Below are 20615 nucleotides of genomic sequence, written 5' to 3'. Positions count from 1 at the left end.
TTGACAACAAACTACAAAATAATACAAAACAAACAAACAATATTGGCAGTGAATCAAATATAAATGTTTCCTTTTCTTTCCAATTCATTAATTAGGCAACTAATTTGAAACTAGTGTGGGTGGCTCTATGTTGCTGATGAGATGACGCCCCTAATTAAATCTGTGACAAAAAATAATACCCACTCTGTCTAATTGATACCGTTTGATCAGCTGCTCGTCATCAAACAAAGCCAGGACATACTGTACTTCCGCTCCCTGAACGTTCGTACACGTCTCTCTCGCCTCAGTGCCATACCCCGCTGGCAATTCCTAACTACTTTGGACACCACTGAAGGTCTCTTAAATATCGTGGAGAGTAGGAGTGATTCTTGGACATAAGAAAGTTGATAAATAGCTTTTATTCTTAAGTTTGAGAGTAGGACTAAATTACGCTAATTCTCAGGACTTAAGTGTAAAATGGCACTCTAAGACGCTTGATAAATAAGGCCCCAGGTCCAGAAGTTTGCTTCAAAACATGACAGCAACACTGCGATGAGGTGGCGACTTGTCCAGGGTGTACCCCGCCTTCCGCCCGAATGTAGCTGAGATAGGCACCAAAGGGAATAAGCGGTAGAAAATGGATAGATGGACTTGAGAGCAACAAACATTTCTGTTATGGATTATTTTTTTTAAAAATCTTTTTTTTTTTGGCTAGTTTTTTGTAACGCATGTTTCAAGGCAAAAAAGGCAGCACGGTGGAATTTGGGGTTAGTGCATGTGCCTTACAATACGAAGGTCCTGAGTAGTCCTAGGTTCGATCCCGGGCTCGGGATCTTTCTCTGTGGAGTTTGCATGTTCTCCCCGTGGGTTCTCTCCGGGTACTCTGGCTTCTTCCCACCGCCAAAAACACGCCCGATTGTAGCTGAGATAGGCTCCAGCACCCCCTGCGACTCCGAACGGTACAAGCTGTAGAAAAATGGATGGATGGATGGATGCTTCAAGACAGCAGAACGCTCCTGCCATATCGAGAATCCAGTGACGGGCCGTGCGTTTCCTACCTTTAGGTCTTCAGTGATGTCCGACTTCAATGATTACCTCTCAAAACACCATCATTTATGTCACCACATGACCATTGCTGGAGAAATACTATACAGAAACACATTTATGCACTGCTTTACATTGAAACACATCAACAGTGTAAAAAAACTGGTTATTTTCGGGCGCATTTAAAATCTCAATAAACCCACATCAGCCATTAAAACATATCTTATGTGTCAAAATTTAAGTTGAAAAAAATAAATTAAATGTGATAAAATAAAGAAATAAAAAATTTTAACTCACAATTTGTATGACGCCTTGTAGTTGGTTGATTCGAGTGGAAATGGCGGGCATTTCATCGCCGATATTGTGTCACAAGATGTAGATTCTATTTAAATGTCATTCTTGAAAATGGCCCATGCAAATATATACAGTGGGGCAAACAAGTATTTAGTCAGCCACCGATTGTGCAAGTTCTCCCACTTAAAATGATGACAGAGGTCTGTAATTTTCATCATAGGTACACTTCAACTGTGAGAGACAGAATGTGAAAAAAAAAATCCAGGAATTCACATTGTAGGACTCTTAAAGAATTTATTTGTAAATTATGGTGGAAAATAAGTATTTGGTCAACCATTCAAAGCTCTCACTGATGGAAGGAGGTTTTGGCTCAAAATCTCACGATACATGGCCCCATTCATTCTTTCCTTAACACGGATCAATCGTCCTTTCCCCTTAGCAGAAAAACAGCCCCAAAGCATGATGTTCCGCCCCCATGCTTCACAGTAGGTACGGTGTTCTTGGGATGCAACTCACAGTTCTTCTTCCTCCAAACAGGACGAGTTGAGTTTATACCAAAATGGATACATGGATGATACAGCAAATGATTGGGAGAATGTCATGTGGTCAGATGAAACCAAAATAGAACTTTTTGGTATAAACTCAACTCGTCGTGTTTGGAGGAAGAAGAATACTGAGTTGCATCCCAAGAACACCACACCTACTGTGAAGCATGGAGGTGGAAACATCATGCTTTGAGGCTGTTTTTCTGCTAAGGGGACAGGACGATTGATCCGTGTTAAAGAAAGAATGAATGGTGCCATGTATCGTGAGATTTTGAGCCAAAACCTCCTTCCATCCTTTGAATGGTTGACAAATACTTATTTTCCACCATAATTTACAAATAAATTCTTTAAAATTCCTACAATGTGAATTCCAGGATATTTTTTTTTCACATTCTGTCTCTCACAGTTGAAGTGTACCTATGATGAAAATTACAGATCTCTGTCATCATTTTAAGTAGGAGAACTTGCACAGTCGGTGGCTGACTAAATACTTTTTTGCCCCACTGTATATATGCCACCTAATCAACATTTTGTTTTTTTCTTTGTGGGTCAACACTTCCTGCTTCCTGATAAATTCAAACTTGTGATTGGATACTCCCTTTGGAATGACAAGTGAGTATCCAATCACAGTCTCGTTAACATCAGGCTACCTAGATAGGCTACTGACAACAACTTGTGATCTGATTGGCTATCGCAACTGTCTTATCAGCTGTATGTGTTCTCAAATTCATCCGCTAACGGTCCCGGTGAGTATCCAATCACAGGACAACTAAATGTCACGTTCAAAGTGGGGCCTTCTAGAAGGCCTTACTGACAACAACTGGTGATCTGATTGGCTATAGCAACTATCTATCAACTGTATGTGCCCGTTCACTTACAGTGCATAGACATTGTTGATTCTGAAGGCCCCGGGCAGATTTGGTACAGCATGGCAACATAAGCTAGCTGAATTCTGATTGGATAAAACTCTAACCTAAAAACAACAGCATTCAAAGGCGCGTAACATGACATGAAGAGAATATGAATACTTCTAGATATTTAGGGAAAGTAAATAAAAAAATACTTTTATCTCTAATTATTGATCATGATTTCTGGTTATGTTAGGCCAGCAGAGAAGGTCTTGCTGGCCACCACTGAAAATCCTATACTATGTTAGTTGCCTAAAGGTATATCTCATGCATTGGTGGTTTTTCCGCAGTACTTCAGGGATTTTGGGGACATTATCAAAGAAACCATACTCAAGATGTGGGATATTGGTCATGTAACGTGTGCCAGGACTCTCTGCCTAAGTATGCAGCAGGTGGGTCGTGCTGATACACATGTTGCTCTTATCTGAAGCCCTCAACGTATTTGTCTGTGTTGATCAGCTCTTCTCAGTGATGCTGATGGAGGAGGACGTAAGCCGGCAGGATATTGGCAAGATCCGAGATCTGGCCAGGATGTTCGCCGTGAACTTCGGCCCTGACCTCCTACGCGCTCGCAAACCTCTGTTGGCTCTGCACATGTGGGTCATTTGATCCTGAAGTGCTCATCAGTTGAGAAAGTTGACGTTGACGTGATGGCGGTCTTGGTTGTTTTTTCACTGATTTCAGGGATGGCATAGAGTTTGCCTTTCGTGTGCAGCAGGAAGGAGAAGAAGAAAGCTACCCCAATGTGGCCTTCCTGGAGATCCTCAGCGAGTTCAGTTTGAAGCTGCCGGAACAGGAGCAGACCCAGCTGTGAGCTCCCGACTTTCTCTCACACACACACACACACACACACACACACAAACTGGCTCGGTTGGTAGCGTGGCCGTGCCAGCAACTTGAGGGTTCCAGGTTCGATCCCCGCTTTCGCCATCCTAGTCACTGCCGTTGTGTCCTTTGGGCAAGACACTTTACCCACCTGCTCCCAGTGCCACCCACACTGGTTTAAATGTAACTTAGATATTGGGTTTCACTGTGTAAAGCGCTTTGAATCACTAAGCATACTTGCCAACTAGGGGTTTGGGAAAAAATCGATTCGAATACGTTGTGCGATTCAGAACCGATTTTCATTTTTAAAAAATCGTTTTTTTAATTTTTTTTTTTTTTTTTTTTTTTTTTTTTATCAACCCAACAAACCACTACAAAGCAATAGCATAACAATGCAATCCAATTCCAAAACCAAACCTGACCCAGCAACACTCAGAACTGCAATAAACAGAGCAATTGAAAGGAGACACAAACACGACACAGAACAAACCAAAAGTAGTGAAACGAAAATGAATATTATCAACAACAGTATCAATATTAGTTATAATTTCAGCATAGCAGTGATTAAAAAGCCCTCATTGACATTATCATTAGACATTTATAAAAAAAAAAAAAAGAACAATAGTGTCACAGTGGCTTACACTTGCATCGCATCTCATAAGCTTGACAACACACTGTGTCCAATGTTTTCACAAAGATAAAATAAGTCATATTTTTGGTTTATTAATAGTTAAAACAAATTTACATTATTGCAATCAGTTGATAAAACATTGTCCTTTACAATTATAAAAGCTTTTTTCTTTTAAATCTACTACGCTGCTTGCATGTCAGCAGACTGGGGTAGATCCAGCTGAAATCCTATGTATTGAATGAATACAGAATCGTTTTGAATCGTACACATATCGTTTTTGAATCGAGAATAGAATCGAATCAAAAAAATCGATATATTATCGAATCGTGACCTAAGAATCGATATTTAATCAAATCGTGGGACACCCAAAGATTCGCAGCCCTTTTGCCAACCCTCCCGATTTTCCCAGGAAACTCCCGAATTTCATTGCCCCTCCCGAAAATCTCCCAGGGCAACCATTTTCCCGAATTTCTCCAAATTTCCAACCGGACAACAATATCAGCGGCGTGCCTTAAGGGCACTGACTTTAGCGTCCTCTTTTCCTCCATTTAAACAGCGTGCCGGCCCAGAAACATAATGTACGCCACTTTTACACACACGAGTGAATGCAAGGCTTGTTTCAGCAACAGCTATACAGGTCACACTGAGGACGGCCGTATAAACAACTTTAACACTGTTACAAATATGCGCCACACTGTGAACCCATACCAAACAAAAATGACAAACACATTTCAAGAGAACATCCGCACCGTACCACAACAGAACAAACACCCGGAAACCCTTGCAGCACTAACTCTTCCGGGACACTACAATATACACCCCCCGCTACCACCAAACATCGCCCCCCCACCACCTAGACCCCCCGCCCCTTCCCCACATCTCCCGAATTCTGAGGTCTCAAGGTTGGCAAGTATGGCTAAAGACTAAAAGCTTCCCACCTCCATCTTTGTACTTTGACTTCTCCATTATTAATTGAACAAATTGCAAAAGATTCAGCAACACAGAAGTCCAGAATACTGTGTAATTATGCCATTAAAGCAGACTACTTGTAGCTTGGATCAGGCTGGAAAATAATGTCCGCTACAACCGGGGACGTCAAATGCATACGTCATCGTACGCGTCATCATACCGCGACGTTTTCAACACGACACGTCGCGGGAAATTTAAAATTGCAATTTAGTAAACTAAAAAGGCCGTATTGGCATGTGTTGCAATGTTAATATTTCATCATTGATATATAAACTATCAGACTGCGTGGTCTGTAGTAGTGGGTTTCAGTAGGCCTTTAAACACTTTATTTTCTTTGCTGTTAATACCCATCTTGACTAACTGGGTTAATAAAAGTTCCACTGACTTCTTTACAGGAGTTGTCATTCACTTCAATTTCAGTGAATCTCGCTCAAAAATGAATGTATATATATGTATACTTGTACATCAAATATGGAGTTTAAGTAAAAATATATGGAGGTATACATTTCCGTCCATATCGCCCAGTCCAACAAGAAATACACAATTTCCCCTTTTGTTGTTCCTGTTAGGTCCACCTACCTGAAAGCGCAGTGTCCCGATGCTGCCCTCTCCTGGAAAGCAGTCAAAGTGTACCAAAGCTCTTTAGGAGGCCGCGCCTCTGCTAGACCCCGATTGGAGTCGGCGGGGAGCATGGGAGCTGTCACTCCACAAAGCGCACAGGCGGCTAAGCGCCGAAAGACCACAGCTCAAGGTTAGACAATAATAGTAACAGTGTTTTGTACAGTACAGTATGTTGCATTGACAGTCTATCTCCAGGTACTTTTATCATTAATTTTAGCTTCTGCCTCATTCAGAGTCCTCATCCAGCACCAATGGAAAATAATAATAGCATTTTGTACAGTACTGTATGTTGCATAGAAAGTATATCGCTGCTATTACATAAATTACTTGTTTTTATCATTAATTTTTAGTGCCTTAAGTTCGTCTGCCTCATTCAGAGTCCTCATTCAGCACAGTTGGAAAATAATAACAGTATTTTGTACGGTATTATATGTTGCATTGAAATAATATCTCTGCTATTACATAAATTAGTTGTTTTTGTCATTAATTTTAGTGCCTAAAATTTGTCTGCCTCGTTCAGGGTCCTCATGGAAAATAATAACAACAGTATTTTGTACAGTACTGTATGTTGCATTGGAAGTATATATCTGCTATTACATAAATTAATTGTTTTTATCATTAATTTTAGTGCCTAAAGTTCGTATGCCTCATTCAGGGCCCACATGGAAGATAATAACATAATAATAATAGTATTTTGTACAGTACTGTATGTTGCATTGAAAATCTATTTCCAGTTATTTTTATCATTAATTTTAGTGCCTCATTCAGGGTCCTTATCCAGTACAGTTGGAAAATAATAACAGTATTTTGTACAGTACTGTATGTTGCATTGAAGGTATGTCTCTGCTATTACATAATTTTTTTTTGTTATCATTAATTTTAGTGCCTAAAGTTCGTCTGCCTCATTCAGGCTCCTCGTGGAAAATAATAATAGTATTTTGTACACTACTGTATGTTGCATTGAAAGTCTCTCTCCGGGTATTTTTAAAATTAATTTTAGCGACTGCTTCATTCCGAGTCTTCATCCAGCACAGTTGGAAAATAACAACAGTTTTTTGTACAGTACTGTATGTTGCATTGGAAGTATATATCTGCTTTTACTTAAATTAGTTGTTTTTATCATTCATTTTAGTGCCTAAAATGTGTCTGCCTCATTCTGGGTCCTCATAGAAAATAATAACAGTATTTTGTACAGTACTGTATGTTGCATTGAAAGTCTCTCTCTCTCTGGGTATTTTTATCATTAATTTTAGCGTCTGCCTCATTCCGAGTCCTCATCCAGCACAGTTGGAAAATAATAACAGTATTTTGTACAGTACTATATGTTGCATTGAAAGTATATACCTGCTATTACATAAATTAGTTGTTGTTGTCATTAATTTTAGTACCTAAAATATGTCTGCCACATTCAGGGTCCTCATACAAAATAATAACAACAGTATTTTGTACAGTACTGTATGTTGCATTGAAAGTCTCTCTCCGGATATTTTTATCATTAATTTTAGCGTCTGACTCATTCCGAGTCCTCATCCAGCACCGTTGGAAAATAATAACAGTATTTTGTACAGTATTGTATCTTGCATTGAAAGTATATACCTGTTATTACATAAATTGCTTGTTTTTATCATTAATTTTAATATCTAAAGTATTTTTTTCTCATTCAGAGTCCTCATTCAGCACAGTTGGAAAATAATAACAGTATTTTGTACAGTACTATATGTTGAATTGAAAGTATATCTCTGCTATTACATAAATTAGTTGTTTTTATCATTCATTTTAGTGCCTAAAATGTGTCTGCCTCATTCAGGGTCCTCATAGAAAATAATAAAAGTATTTTGTACAGTACTGTATGTCGCATTGAAAGTATATCTCTGCTATTACATAAATTACTTGTTTTTATCATGAAATTTAGTGCCTAAAGTAGGGATGTCCCGATCCAGGTTTTTGCACTTCCGATCCGATACCGATATTGTTTTTGCACTTCCGATCCCATACCGATACTGGCCTATCCGAGCATGTATTAAAGTTTAAAGTTATTTAGCCTACTAAGTTGTCAGACTCATGCTGAAAAGGATTTTAGTACTGTTGATAACAACTAGCCAGCTGAATTAGGTGAGTTTCAATAATACACAATAGTTGGTATTCAAGGAGAAACACAAAATATCAAAAATTATACATGACAAACAAAAATGGCATCATTAAACAGTAAAAAAGTAAACAGTATAAAGTGCAAATAATGCTGTAACTATTATTAAAAAAAGCAAAACACACAAACAACCTGAGTGGGATGAAATGTCTATAACTCAGCATCAATACTTGCTCTTGAACAAGTGTAAACTTAAAAAAAAATATATATATATATATATCTACACACTCCCTTCAATTGTTTGCCCCAGTCAGGGGGGGCAAACAATTGAAGTCCAAGCATAATGGGGAGATTATTTCTAACAAAGACGAGCACTTCAAGATGCTCAGGTGTCAGCCTGCTCCTGCATTCATCAATGATGAGTGCTAAAAAGCCTCTCACGCGTAAGAGTCATTAAAATGTCTTACAACTTTACCACCACGCTTGACTTTATTGCGGTATGTTTTGCACTCCACCTCTTCATCTTTTTCGTTTTGTAGGGTAAAATAATCCCACACAGCAGACATTTTTACCGTAACTTTTAATTCACACGGCCGTCTGAACGGTTAGAACGCACACCTGTGGATGTTTTGAAGGTGTTCTGGAAAATGCGAAACAGAGTTTAGGGAGCAGCAGAAGAGTGGAATGTATTAATTAAATCAGTGTGTTGGAAAACACGGACCGGAGTATTTTTTTTAAAACTGGATCTGGATCGGCATTTTCCCTTGCCTTGCCGATACGCATTTTTTGGCAAATATCAGCGGCCGATCTGATCCAAATATCGGATCGGGACAACCCTAGCCTAAAGTTTGTCTGCCTCACTCAGGCTCCTCATCCAGCACCGTTGGAAAATAATAACAGAATTTTGTACATTACTGAATGTTGCATTGAAAGTATATCTCTGCTATTACATAGATGTGTTTTGTTATCATTAATTTTAGTGCCTAAAGTTCGTCTGCCTCATTCAGGGCCCTCATGGAAGATAATAACAGTATTTTGTACAGTACTGTATGTGGCATTGAAAGTCTATTTCCAGTTGTATTTATCATTCATTTTAGTGCCTAAAGTTTGTCTGCCTCATTCAGGGTCCTCATCTAGCACCGTCGAAAGCTCCTGGCTGGAAAGCGGCAACCTCCCCAGCCATCTGTCCACTCCGGCCTTGACCTCCACTGTCCAGAAGCATCCCGCCACACAGCCTGGTCCCAGGGAAGATGTCATCTTGGAGTCGGATGTTGGAAGCAATTTAACTGAGTCTGAGGATGAATTCTCCTCAGGGTATGCTGTTCTGTTCTTCTTTTTTTTTAATCACGACTGTCTATGAAGTAGGAATCGGAAACATAGATCCTAACTTTTCAGGTCACAGATGCGAAAGGTGAATCTCAGCAGGCGACTTCCCTCCTCCATTGGGCAGCAGAGTTCCACCTTGGATCCGAAAGAACTGAACACGCAACTCACCTTGTGAGAAGATCTGGGGAAATAATTCCTGAGTGTTGTGTCAGGCTGCAATAATCACTTCTTTGTGTGTGCGTGCGCAGGCTATCACTGATTGAGGAAGACGCCGCAGAACAAGAAGTTGATGAATACGAAAGCGACTCGTCATACACGCTGGTAAGAACAAATCTTACCTGAGTATTCATGGTATAAAGCAGGGGTCGGCAACCCAAAATGTTGAAAGAGACATATTGAACTAAAAACCCCAAAAACAAATCTGTCTGGAGCCGCAAAAAATTAAAAGCCTTATATAAGTGTTATAATGAAGGCAACACATGATGTAAGTGTCTATATTAGCTATTTTAGCCTACAATCAAAGGCTGATGCAAATCTTTGTTGACAGAAATGTTTTTAGTTTTTATTCTACTCATTTTTGCAACATTGGAAATCATTCGTAAAATGGAAGCTTCTCATAAGTTCTGGAAATGACTGGCTCAGAATGGCCGGTAGTAAAGATGTGTGTTTCCAGGTTAAAAGAAACGTCAGCTTGTCTTCTTCCAGTGGATTTATTACAATCTTTGCGAGCTGGGTAACGTTTGCTTTGGTCTGGAAAAACATGGCACAAAAACACAGAAATTTAGCCAATATTACATACAGATAATGTGTCATGAGACATGCGAATATTAATTAAATACACAGAGGACAAAAGTAAAGGAAATGAAATTAGCTCAAATATATCTAAAAATGAGGCTGTAGAGGTTGCTCTCTGGTGGGTTCTGCGGACCACCACACACTGCCACGAGAGCCCGAATTTCAGGGTACTACACTGTTTTATTTTCATAAGTCGTGCTAGGCTTTTGCTTTCCAGCAAATTGTCTTTTTTCTCAGTCCGTCTCTCTCTCTGGCTCCCACTTCAACTCCCGTGTTTCGTCCCGGCTGTTGCTAATAAACACGACAGGTGATTAGATAACAAGGCCCACCTGGGCCATCTACTCAACTGTCGCTGGCTTCGAGGCCGGTCCTTGCACACCCGTTCCGTGCAGGCCCGCAGGCCACGCCCCCCTCCACAGAGGCATTATGATGCAATATGTACATACAGCTAGCCTATTTAGCATATTAGCACCAATTAGCTTGCAGTCATGGATTGACCAAATATGCCTGATAAGCACTCCAGCGAATCAATACAATCAACAAAGCTCACGTTCGTGCATTCACGCACAGAATAAAAAGTTTGGTGGACAACATGAGACAAAGGAGTGGCATAAAACACGTCTTTCTGTGGCAGCCTCAGAGAAGGTTGTGCATGTAAACCAGGGGTGTCCAAACTTTTTCCACAGAGGGCCGCACACGGAAAAATGTACGCATGCGGGGGCCATTTTGATATTTTTCATTTTCAAACCATAACAAAATATACAGATTTTTTTTTTAATCCTTAGAGCTCCCGGGGAGCATAGAGGGTCTCAGTCATTAAAATGTTAAAAATAAGTCAAACTATTATTATTTTTTTTAATTTAATGCTTACAGTAAATCTCTTTATCAACTTGAGGTTAATATAAAGTAAAACAAATAAGGTTTTATGCCTTTTCTGTCAAAGACAACTTTGTTTTTTATAGTAAAACTGAAATATGCAGTATTTAGATGGATAAATAGATACATAGATAGATAGATAGTACTTTATTGATTCCTTCAGGAGAGTTCCTTTATTTAGCAATTAAAGCCCTCAAAGATCAATAATACAGGACTCCATTGATTTTAATTATTTTATATTTTTGAGTAATCACAGTGAAAAGTTAAAAAAAATCATACTAAATATATGTGAGATCCGAAAGGTTCCCCCCTCATAAATTGATGCATTTTTATTATTATTCTTTTTACTTTAATTTCCGATACTTCTGTCTATTTTAAGTTTGAACTATTATTTTGTTTGTTTTGTGCTCTTTTGTCAAAACTTTGATGTTTTTATATGGCAACCACACAACATATGCAATATTTTTTCCAAATAAAACATTTTAAAGTGATAATTTTTAAGTAATAATTCGTTATAACATAGATTTTTTTGTCCTTTTTTTTTTTTTTTGAGTAATGGAAAAAAAAGAAAATAAAGACAAAAGGAAAAAAAACTGCCGAGATGGCAGCTTTGTGTCAACATTGCCACTTTTCCTCATTAGATTTCACCTCATTCCACTTTCTTTTTTTTTTTTTTTTCAATTTTTGCAATACTATCAATTTTGCAATTTTTGCAGAATGTGTGGCGGGCCGGTAAATGGCCCCCGGGCCGCACTTTGGACACCCCTGATGTAAACAAACTCCGATGAGGATAGCTGAAATTAGTAGGACAAAACGGTGCTTGCCAAATACTCTCATCAGTGAAGCATGTTTAACATACGAAGTTGGATTTTTAACAATAAGGAAGGTTTTGTTTATTCTTTTTCTCCTACAGAAAATATAATAAAACAAAAAATATATATTTTTCTTCATCTTTTTCCATTTTCACACATCTCTTTTTTTTTTTTTTTTTTTTGTCCTGTCCAGCCTCTCAGGCAAATCATATAGTTGATGTAAATGCCCATATCGGCTGTTCAGATTTACTTTACAAAAGAGAAGTGTAAGATACTTTTCTTGTTGTCTTATTTGAATGTGACTTTATTAAATGTATTTATATTATCATTTGGTGCAGCCGGGCCGGAGCAGGAGGGGATGGAAAGAGAAAAAAAGGAAGACAGAGGGGGAAATTGTGGGGATAAGAGGGGGATTAGACAGACAGACAAAAACAACAACAGCAAATACAACAATAACAACAACAACAATAGAACAACACCAGCACATACATAATATGTACAAATATGATCGTAAAAGTGATAGCAAATAAGCAGTTAGTGAAATAAATAATATAGTAATGACAATGAGCATTTTTACACTAAAACTGGAGCAATACAAATACCAATAGAAAAAGCGCTATTGATCAGGAACAAAACCAATAGTTTACCTCTATTATCAACAATAAAGTTGTTCAAATGCAACGATACGTATACATAATGATAGCTAGAAAGATAATTTAAAAAAATAATAATAAATAAATGGGGGAAAAAAAAAAAAAGAAGGAATACCGAAAGATGAAAGGGAAGAGAGAGAGGCAACCTATATGAATCTTGTAGATTGTTATAGTAACAATGGTTTAAGCTCTGTCAATATGCCTTATGTTACCCAGTTTACCCGAGGGCAACAGCGTTGATATGTTTGATGAAACATGATTAGTAGGACAAAACGGTGCTTGCCAAATACTCTCATCAGTGAAGCATGTTTAACATACAAAGTTGGATTTTTAACAATAAGGAAGGTTTTGTTTATTTTTTTTCTCCTACAGAAAATATAATAAAACAAAAAATATATATTTTTCTTCATCTTTTTCCATTTTCACACATCTCTGAAAGACGTCCAGGGAGCCACGAGGGCGGCGCTAAAGAGCCGCGGGTTGCTGACCCCCGGTATAACGTGTCAAATGCATAGTATGACTTTAATATGTCTGGTGTTGTTGTCGTTCCACAGCCCTCCACCCGTCACAGCACCAGTGTCATGGATGAACTGTTTGACTCAAGTCCTGCTCACATTTGATGCAGCGCGTCTGCTTTGTGTTTCGTGCGTTTGTCAAAGTTTCGTTTTGAGGCCATTAATTTTGTAATGGTACAAAGGAGCTGATTGAATTGGACACAGAGCCCAAATGTTATTGTGATGAATTGCAAGCAATTAATATTTTTGGGGATTCAATTGAAGGTCACTGTGTCATTAATGGTATATTATGTTAATCTAACAATATGAATTAAAGTCTGTTTGTTCAAACGACTGTGTACTAATGATAATCATACTATGCGTTTTCTTATATGTGCATTTTACCAAATGGTACTGTAATATCTAAGTGCTTCAAAAATGTACTCGTCTGGGTAATGCCAAAGCGGTAAAAGGAGATACAAGTTGTTTATTTAAGCAACAATTTTAAGCAGCCCAACCGCAGAAGAATTTTTTTTTTTTTTTTTTTTTTTTTTTTTAAATAAACATAAAAAACACAAGATACACTTAAAATAAGTGCACCAACCCAAAAAAAACTCCCTTTTTCATGAAAAAAAAAAAAAAAGAATCCTCCCCCCCCCCGCCGGGCCGCGGGACAAATTATTAAGCGTTGACCCGTCCGCATCTACAAAAAGGTTGGGGATCACTGCTTTTATGGATTCAAGTTTAATTATTTAATGGTTGATTGAAAAGTTCAAGTGCAGGTTTAAAGTAACTTTTTTTTAAAAGTTCCAAAAACTACTTCAGTTATTTTCTATTAGCCCCTCCCTCCCTGAGGAAGAAGAAAACATTAATATAATAATCATTACATTCATTTGTCTACATGACATTGTTATAAGTACACCTCTGCATGACATTATACCCTGATTAACATTAAAGAAAACTATAGATCAACTAACAGCTAAGACTAACTTTATTAACACAGTGTTAGTCTCTAACAACAAATATTTCAAGTGCCTCAAGTTGCATGACATCAAAAAATGATTTAATCCTTCTCAGAATCAGCTTTATTGGCCAAGTACGTTTAACACATATGGAACTTGACTTGCTACGCTGTAGTCCAAGGGGTACGTGAGATTTTTCAAAAATATTCTAAAAATAGCAACAATTCCAAAATCCTTTATAAATATATTTATTGAATAATACTTCCACAAAATATGAATGTAAGTTCATAAACTGTGAAAAGAAATGCAACAATGCAATATTCAGTGTTGACAGCTACATTTTTTCTGTACATGTTCCATAAATATTGATGTTAAAGATTTTTATTTTTTTTAAGAAATGTTTAGAATTAAGTTGATGAATCCAGATGGATCTCCATTACAATCCCCAAAGAGGGCATTTTAAGTTGATGATTACTTCTATGTGTGGAAATCTTTATTTATCATTGAATCACTTGTTTATTTTTCGACAAGTTTTTTGTTATTTTTATATCTTTTTTTCCAAATAGTTCAAGAAAGACCACTACAAATGAGCAATATTTTGCACTGTTATACAATTGAATAAATCAGAAAGTGATGACATAGTGCTGTATTTTACTTCTTTATCTCTTTTTTTCAACCAAAAATTATTTGCTCTGATCAGGGGGTACTTGAATTTAAAAAAGTGTTCACAGAGGGTACATCACTGAAAAAAGGTTGAGAACCACTGCTGTTGTCAATGTTAACAATTAATGGGAACAATTACCTAAAACATGCACCTGGGGATAGGTTGATTGGCAACACTAAATTGGCCCTAATGTTTGAATGTGAGTGTGAATGTTGTCTGTCTATCTGTGTTGGCCCTACGATGAGGTGGCGACTTGTCCAGGGTGTACCCCGCCTTCCGCCCGATTGTAGCTGAGATAGGCGCCAGCGCCCCCCGCGACCCCAAAGGGAATAAGCGGTAGGAAATGGATGGATGGAATTACCTAAAAATATAAACAAGTATTTGAAAAAATACAAATCTTGAAATAAAGTGTACCCAAGGTATGTTATGGTAGAAATCCTAAAAAAAAGTTTCAAAAGTAAAAAAAACAAACATTTTTTGACCGACATTTGATTCTGGAAAAAATTATCCAATAAATGACAAGTTTAAAACCCGTTATTTGAAAATAAGTGCAATAATGTGAGTAAGCAATATTCCATCTGTTAATTTTACCCAACAATGTTAAAATATTAAATAGCTAAAAAGCTTGCATCAAAAGGTACAGTGTGTATGGCGACATGGACATACTTTAAATGATAATATTGCATCATTATATATATGGGAATCAGCACCTCCAAGTCCGAGTCCATGGTTCTCGCCCGGTAAAGGGTGGAATGCCATCTCCGGGTTGGGGAGGAGACCCTGCCCCAAGTGGAGGAGTTCAAATACCTAGGAGTCTTGTTCACGAGTGGGGGAAGAGTGGATTGTGAGATCGACAGGCGGATCGGTGCGACGTCTTCAGTAATGCGGACGTTGTACCGATCCATTGTGGTGAAGAAGGAGCTGAGCCGGAAGGCAAAGCTCTCAATTTACTGGTCGATCTACGCTCAAATCCTCAACTATGGTCATGAGCTTTGGGTCATGACCGAAAGGACAAGATCACGGGTACAAGCGGCCGAAATGAGTTTCCTCTGCCGGGTGGAGGTGCTCTCCCTTAGGGTGAAAAGCTCTGTCATCCGGGAGGAACTCAAAGTAAAGCCGCTGTTCCTCCACATGGAGAGGAGCCAGATGAGGTGGTTTGATTGATTGATTGATTGAAACTTTTATTAGTAGTTTGCACAGTTCAGTACATATTTCGTACAATTGACCACTAATTGGTAACGCCCGAATAAGTTTTTCAACTTGTTTAAGTCGGGGTGCACGTTAATCAATTCATGATTCAGGCATCTGGTCAGGATGCCACCCAAACTCCTCCTGAGGGAGGTGTTTCGGGCATGTCCGACCGGTAGGAGGCCACGGGGAAGACCCAGGACACATTGGGAAGACTATCTCTCCTGACTGGCTTGGGAATGCCTCGGGATCCCCCGAGATGAGCTGGTTGAAGTGGTTGGGGAGAGGGAAGCCTGGGCTTCCCTGCTTAGGCTGCTGCCCCCGCAACCCGACCTCAGATAAGTGGAAGAAGATGGATGGATGGTTCTATGTATATACAGTATATAGACATATATATATATATATACAAACCCTGTTTCCATATGAGTTGGGAAATTGTGTTCAATTTAAATATAAACGGAATACAATGATTTGCAAATCATTTTCAACCCATATTCAGTTGAATATGCTACAAAGACAACATATTTGATGTTCAAACTGAAAAACATTTTTTTTTTACAAATAATCATTAACTTTAGAATTTGATGCCAGCAACACGTGACAAAGAAGTTGGGAAAGGTGGCAATAAATACTGATAATGTTGAGGAATGCTCATCAAACACTTATATGGATCATCCCACAGGTGTGCAGACTAATTGGGAACAGTTGGGTGCCATGATTACCCAATCATGGCACCCAAAAGCAGCTTCCATGAAATGCTAAGTAATTCACAAATAAGGATGGGGTGAGGGTCACCAATTTGTAAGCAAATTGTCAAACAGTTTTAGAACAACATTTCTCAACGAGCTATTGCAAGGAATTTAGGGATTTTACCATCTACGGTCCTTAAAATCGTCAAAAAGTAAGCGATGATATTACGGACTTTTGATCCCTCAGGCGATACTGCATGAAAAACCGACATCAGCGTTTAAAGGATATCACCACATGGGCTCAGGCACACTTCATAAAACCACTGTAAGTAACTACAGTTGGTCGCTACATCTGTAAGTGCAAGTTAAAACTCTACAATGTAAAGCAAAACCCATTTATCAACAACACCAAGGAACGCCGCCGGCTTGGCTGCGCCCGAGCTCACCTAAGATGGACTGATGCAAAGTGGAAAGGTGTTCTGTGGTCTGACGAGTCCACATTTCAAATTATATTTGGAAACAGAGGATGTGGTGTCCTCCAGAACAAAGAGGGAAAATAACCATTCAGATTGTTATAGGCGCGAAGTTCAAAAGCCAGCATCTGTGATGGTATGGGGGTGTATTAGTGCCCAAGGCATGGGTAACTTACACATCTGTGAAGACACCATTAATACTGAATGGTACATACAGGTTTTGGAGCAACATATGTTGTCATCCAAGCATCGTTATCATGGACGCCCCTGCTTATTTCAGCAAGACAAGTGTTACAACAGCGTAGCTTCGGAAAAAAAATTAGTGCAGGTACTTTCCTGGCCCGCCTGCAGTCCAGATCTGTCTCCCATCGAAAATGTGTGGCGCATTATGACGCGTAAAATACGACAGCGGAGACCCCGGCTGTTGAACGACTGAATCCAATCCAATCCACTTTATTTATATAGCACATTTAAACAACAATAACGTTTCCAAAGTGCTGCACAGCCATGTTAAAAACAATTGTAAAAAAATAAATAAATAAAATAAAATAAAAGCTCTACATAAAGCAAGAATGGTAAAGACTTCCACTTTCAAAGCTTCAACAATTAGTTTCCTCAGTTCCCCAACGTTTGAGTGTTGTTAAAAGAAAAGGTGATGTAACACAGTGGTGAACATGCCCTTTCCCAACTACTTTGGCACGTGTTGCAGCCATGAAATTCTAAGTTAATTATTATTTAAAAAAAAAATAAAGTTTATGAGTTTGAACATCAAATATCTTGTCTCTGTAGTGCATTCAATTGAATATGGGTTGAAAAGGATTTGCAAATCATTGTATTCCGTTTATATTTACATCTAACACAATTTCCTAACTCATATGGAAACGGGGTTCGTATGTTTGTACCGTGAATGTGCGTGTAGATCACAGGTCTCAAACTCAATTTACCTGGGGGCCACTGGATGCAGAAACTGGGTGAGGCTGGGCCGCAAGAAAAGATTTCTTAAAAAAATCTAACATGCACTTTTTAATGAATTCACCTTCTATGAATAGCCAAGCCTCACAATTTTTCCAGGAGACTCCTGAATTTCAGTGCACCTCCCGAAAATCTACCGGTGCAACCATTTTCCCGAATTTGTCCTAATTTTCACCCGGCCGACATTATTAAAGCCTGCCGTGACCGCACTGCCTTTAACGTCCTCTACAACAGTGGCTCTCAACCTTTTTTCAGTGATGTACTCCCTGTGAAGATTTTTTTAATTCAAGTACCCCCTAATCAGAGCAAAGCATTTTGGTTGAAAAAAAGACATAAAGAAGTAAAATACAGCACTATGTCATCAGTTTCTGATTTATTAAATTGTATAACAGTGCAAAATATTGCTCATTTGTAGTGGTCTTTCTTGAACTATTTGGAAAAAAAGATTATAAAATAACTAAAAAACTTGTTGGAAAATAAACAAATAATTCAATTATAAATAAAGATTTCTACACATAGAAGTAATCATCAACTTAGAGTGCCCTCTTTGGGGATTGTAATAGAGATCCATCTGGATTCATGAACTTAATTCTAAACATTTCTTCACAAAAAAATAAATCTTTAACATCAATATTTATGGAACATGTCCACAAAAAATCTCGCTGTCAACACTGAATACTGCATTGTTGCATTTCTTTTCACAGTTTGTGAAGTTGCATTCATATTTTGTTGAAGTGTTATCCAAAAAATATATATTTATTAAGTATTTATGACAGGCGGCTATTTTTTAGAATGTTTTTGATAAATCTTACTTAACCCTTCACGTACCATCAAGAAGAGAACTACTGCTCTACAACTCGTCATTGTGCACATAACACAACTAAAGTGGCAGCTCCAAATCATTTTGTGTGAGACTTGTGCAGAATAACGTCGGTGGCTGCAAGACGTACTTAATCAACAGCCATACAGGTCACACTGAGAGTGGCCCTATAAACGACTTTAACACTGTTACAAATATGCGCCACACTGTGAACCCACACCAAACAAGAATGACAAACACATTTTGGGAGAACATCCGCACCCTAACACAACTTAAACACAAGAGAACAAATACCCAGAACACCTTGCAGTCCTAACTCTCCAGGGCTACATTATACACAACCTCAACCGACGCAAGTAGGGAGGGTGAGGGCGTGGGGTGTTGGTGGTAGCGTGGGTGTGTGTATTGTAGCCCGGAAGAGTCAGGCCAGCATGGGATTCTGGGTATTTGTTCTGTTGAGTTTATATTGTATTACGGTGTGGATTTTCTTCTGAAATGTGTTTGTTATTTTTGTTTGGTGTGGGTTCACAGTCTGGCACATATTTGTAACAGTGTTAAAGTTTTTTTTACGGCCACTCTCACTGTGACTTGTGTAGGATAGGATAGGTCTTTATTGTCATTGCACAAGTACAACGAAACTTTGTTTTCAGCACAAACCTGTTCAAGATTAGACAAACAAACAGTGTACAGGGTTCCAGAACAAGAACGCTGATGGGTCGCCATAAGGCGCCCCGTAAAAGATGGGAAAAAGGTAAACGCTGGGAAAGGATGAGTAAAAAAATACAATCCAAACTGGGCTCCTAAGGGGGCCCAGTTCGGAGTGGGAAAAAACCTCCATAGCAAAGCACATGCACATATTACAACATACATCTCGAGATATCGAGCAACAGAGGGAAGGGAGTTCAAGGTGATGGTGATAGGTCGCAGCTCTCAGGCGCTGACCATCCATTCATCACCCCTACGGGATTTGCGTCGAGGGCGTTGGGTTGGGGACAAGGGGGTGTATGTGTGGCGTATATATTTTTTTGTGGATGTGTGTGTGTGTGTATAAGCCCGTAGTGTGTCTCTGTTCCGCGGCCTTGATGTATTGTGCAGTCGCTAGTCCAAAGTCAACAACAGCAGGTATGTGTCCATGAGAGACAAGAAGGGAGTTTGTTGTGTCTTCGCTGCACTGTCCTTCGGGAGTGTCTCGAAGCTGGGAAACAATCCAATTGAGACTGATTTTGTATGCGAGTGAAAATAAAATTTGCTTTTCACTCTAAATTGTCTATGACTGGTCCTCAAAAACTGCGGGGTAGACAGTCCGATGTGATCCACAGTTCTTACCGCATCCTCCAATCATTTGTGGCAGCTTTGGGGTACTTTGAAGACTGCCAGCAACTTCCAGTTTGTCGACAAACCAGAGCAACGCTTACTCCAATCAGCAAATGTCCTGTTGTCAAAATTCCAAATAGGTAGATATCTTCACGTCCTCGACAGAAAAGGGTCGCCAGGCACGCGGCACTACTTCTTCTCCCAAGAGTCCGTCGTGTGTCCAGCAACAACCGCTTCGTCGCGACATGCAGGTTCCCCCAAACCCAAGATCTTATCAATTTTGTTGAGGCCAGTTAAATAGTTCCAATGTTTAGATTTGGAAAGCAGTGCAAAAAAGAGGCAACAAGAAAGTTAAGACAAGACAAAACAAAGAAGCAAGCAGGAGAGATAAGGGAGAGGAAAGGGGAACGTCCACCCTCGGTGAGTGCCAGAGAGGAAAAATATATCTTGCAACATCACAAATGTAACAATAAAGGATTCAGAGGGCGTCGCGGCACCCCTTGAGTAGTGTTGATTGGGTAAGAATCAGCAGGGATTTCCAGAGAATGGATACCCTGATATTAAGGGGACTCCCGCGAAAATTGGGAACGTTGGGAAGTATGACGCTGTCAAGTTTCGTTCATATTAATCTCGCGGGCCGCACATATATTAAGTTGTCATATCAAACGCAAAATA

At 38.9% G+C, this 20615-nt stretch overlaps 1 protein-coding gene across 2 annotated transcripts in view; it reads left to right on the top strand.

The window, feature by feature from the left end:
• LOC133546028 (cohesin subunit SA-1) overlaps positions 1-13212 on the top strand; it is a 60757-nt gene extending 47545 nt beyond the window's left edge. For both annotated transcript variants that reach the window (XM_061891836.1, XM_061891835.1), the window contains 8 exons: positions 3061-3162; positions 3230-3366; positions 3455-3580; positions 5765-5946; positions 9027-9216; positions 9298-9399; positions 9477-9549; positions 12919-13212. In XM_061891836.1, the coding sequence (XP_061747820.1) occupies positions 3061-3162; positions 3230-3366; positions 3455-3580; positions 5765-5946; positions 9027-9216; positions 9298-9399; positions 9477-9549; positions 12919-12984 (978 nt within the window). In that variant the 3' untranslated portion in view covers positions 12985-13212. The remainder of the gene's footprint in view (positions 1-3060; positions 3163-3229; positions 3367-3454; positions 3581-5764; positions 5947-9026; positions 9217-9297; positions 9400-9476; positions 9550-12918) is intronic.
• Positions 13213-20615: the final 7403 nt, after the last annotated feature.

This window comes from Nerophis ophidion, linkage group LG29, assembly GCF_033978795.1.
Source record: "Nerophis ophidion isolate RoL-2023_Sa linkage group LG29, RoL_Noph_v1.0, whole genome shotgun sequence".
In the NCBI taxonomy this organism is placed as follows: Eukaryota; Metazoa; Chordata; class Actinopteri; order Syngnathiformes; family Syngnathidae; genus Nerophis; species Nerophis ophidion.
This window is presented reverse-complemented; position numbering and strand designations above follow the sequence as displayed.